The 2,381-nt window shown below is 39.4% G+C and overlaps 1 protein-coding gene across 1 annotated transcript in view; it reads left to right on the top strand.

The window, feature by feature from the left end:
* Positions 1–2,381, top strand: part of LOC110453429 (ribosomal protein S6 kinase alpha-3-like) — an 80,723-nt gene that overhangs the window by 73,478 nt on the left and 4,864 nt on the right. The window contains exons 18-19 of the mRNA XM_021502371.1: positions 910–986; positions 1,568–1,685. Of these exons, the coding sequence (XP_021358046.1) occupies positions 910–986; positions 1,568–1,685 (195 nt within the window). The remainder of the gene's footprint in view (positions 1–909; positions 987–1,567; positions 1,686–2,381) is intronic.

The raw sequence follows: 2,381 nt of genomic DNA, 5'->3' as shown, positions 1-2,381 counted from the left end.
GATGAAGGACTACCAAGTTCAAATGAATGACCTTGACATATATATTTTAAGGTCACAGGGGTCAAATATGTTTAAAACCATTGAATGACTTCTTCTTAATAAGCAAAAGGCCAAGGCTGATGATATTTGGCCAGTAACATGCTGGGATGAAGGGCTACCAAGTTTGTTCAAATAAATGACCTTGACCCACTTTCAAGGTCACAGGGGTCAAATATGTTTAAAACCATTGAAAGACTTCTTCTTAATAAGCAAAAGGCCAAGGCTGATGATATTTGGCCATTAACATGCTGGGATGAAGGACTACCAAGTGAATGACCTTCGCCCATATTCAAGGTCACAGTGGTCAATATATGTTTAATTCTTAAAACGATTTGTTCTGTATAACCAAAAGGTCCAGGGTAATGATATTTTTCCAGAAGCATGCTGGGTTGGAAGACTATAAACTCTGTTAAACCTAATATTATAATGTCCTTGTTCGACATTCAAGGTCACAGGTGTCATATGTTTAAATCTTTGAATAGGTTCTTATGAATGAAACATTGATATTTTACCTGTAACTGTATTTTAGTCCACTTTTAAGATTACAAGTGTGAGATTAATACCAGGTGAGTGATGCAGGCCCAGTGGGCCTCTTGTTTCAATTGTAACCACAACCTGGTCCTGTGGGTACTGAACTAGTTTATAAGTTGAACAACAAACTGGCACTGAAGGTTGTCTTTTATACACAGCAGTATGAAGTTTAGATCAAAAGTTAATTCAAGGTGCATTTACTGTTAACATGACTCGATCGAACATATAAAAGAAAAGAAGAGTATAGATCGAACTGACATAGAACTAATGAAGATGGTACAATGGTGGGCGACAAGATCCGAGATTTTGTGTAATCAGATGTGTGTTGGTCTATTACAGGTGCTGAAGCGCCAGGGTTATGACGCTGCTTGTGATATATGGAGCTTAGGTGTACTACTTTACACTATGCTGGCAGGGTAAGTCATCCACCTCCAGGCAGTGATTCATCTGACTGTTTGTTTCAAATGTAATGCAATTGTTATAGCATTTTTACCTCGCCTGGTCCGAAGGGCCAAGTGATCTTATGCCGTGGTGCAGCATCTATCGTTCGTCAACCTTTTCCTTTAAAATGCTTCAGGTCTGTCTCAGAGGATTTTGATCATATTTGGTCTGGAGCGTCATAAGCCAAAGGGTTCTAAATTTTGTAAAAACAGGAGGTAAGACCTCCCTGGGGGCAGAGGAGTAGGGCCAAACAGGAAAAATAGGTAAAATCTTCAAAAATCTTCTTCTCAACAAATAGAGGGATTTTGACCAAATTTGTTCTAGATCATCTTTGGACAAAAGGGCCTCAAATTTGTTCTCTTATCGTCTATCATCTACTATCTGCAATATTTGCAGTACTTCTGCTGTCCTATAGCTACCTGGCCAAACATGACGATGAATAACATGTATTCCTTAAACAGTTGATCTCGTCCCAACAAGTTTGAGTTAGCAAGGGTTTTACTATGTATGTATTTTGGATATTGAAAGCTATTGAAAATGCTTTTCATTTTGACAGTCACACTCCATTTGCAAATGGCCCAAAGGACACACCCAATGACATCCTATCGAGGATCGGTACTGGCAAGTTTACATTGTCGGGAGGAAACTGGGATTCTGTGTCGCCAGCGGCAAAGGTGGGTACGAACATCCTACACATACTTCTACATCCAGGTACAGGGGTCCCTCTGTTTGGGACCACTCCATGAACAAACGCTTCTACAGGTCGGGAATGTAGAATCATTTCAACCCTTTTAAGGAGTTATTGTTCTTTGTATAAAATCTTTGTCCTGACAACTCTTCTTTTACTACAAGGATGATTTCAGCAAAACTGGTTCATCTGTGATAACAAGATTGGGTTTGCAAGTATGCTTTGGCATTAAGAGGGAGTACAGGAAGTATGTCGGTGACCTAAATACTTAAATAAGTGTACAGCTCGGTGAATAAAGAAATCATTACTGGTGGGAGACTATGGATTGCTTTGCAATAGTTAACCTTTAGCTTACAGTTCTGGTTTATATAGGGGGGGTATTAGTTAGTGTTTGGCTTAAAGTTCTAGTTATTCCCTATTTAATGTTCAGCATTTAAGTTAATGGCAACAACTAGTTAACCCGTTTACAGTGACCGGGCAGAATGCTGTGCTGGGTGCCTAGTATTTCAGTGAGATAGCACTAGAAAGTCAACATCAGATCCACGCTATTATAAGAAGGCAATTCAACCAACATACCCTGTCTCCAGCACACATACACACATGCATGCTTACACAACAGAATTCTTGTCTGTCATTGTAGGATATTGTGTGTCAGAATTCTTGTCTGTCATTGTAGGATATT

Source organism: Mizuhopecten yessoensis, unplaced genomic scaffold, assembly GCF_002113885.1.
Source record: "Mizuhopecten yessoensis strain PY_sf001 unplaced genomic scaffold, ASM211388v2 scaffold7285, whole genome shotgun sequence".
Classification (NCBI taxonomy): domain Eukaryota; kingdom Metazoa; phylum Mollusca; class Bivalvia; order Pectinida; family Pectinidae; genus Mizuhopecten; species Mizuhopecten yessoensis.
Note: the sequence above shows the minus strand (reverse complement) of the source record. Positions and strands in the feature narration are given on the sequence as shown.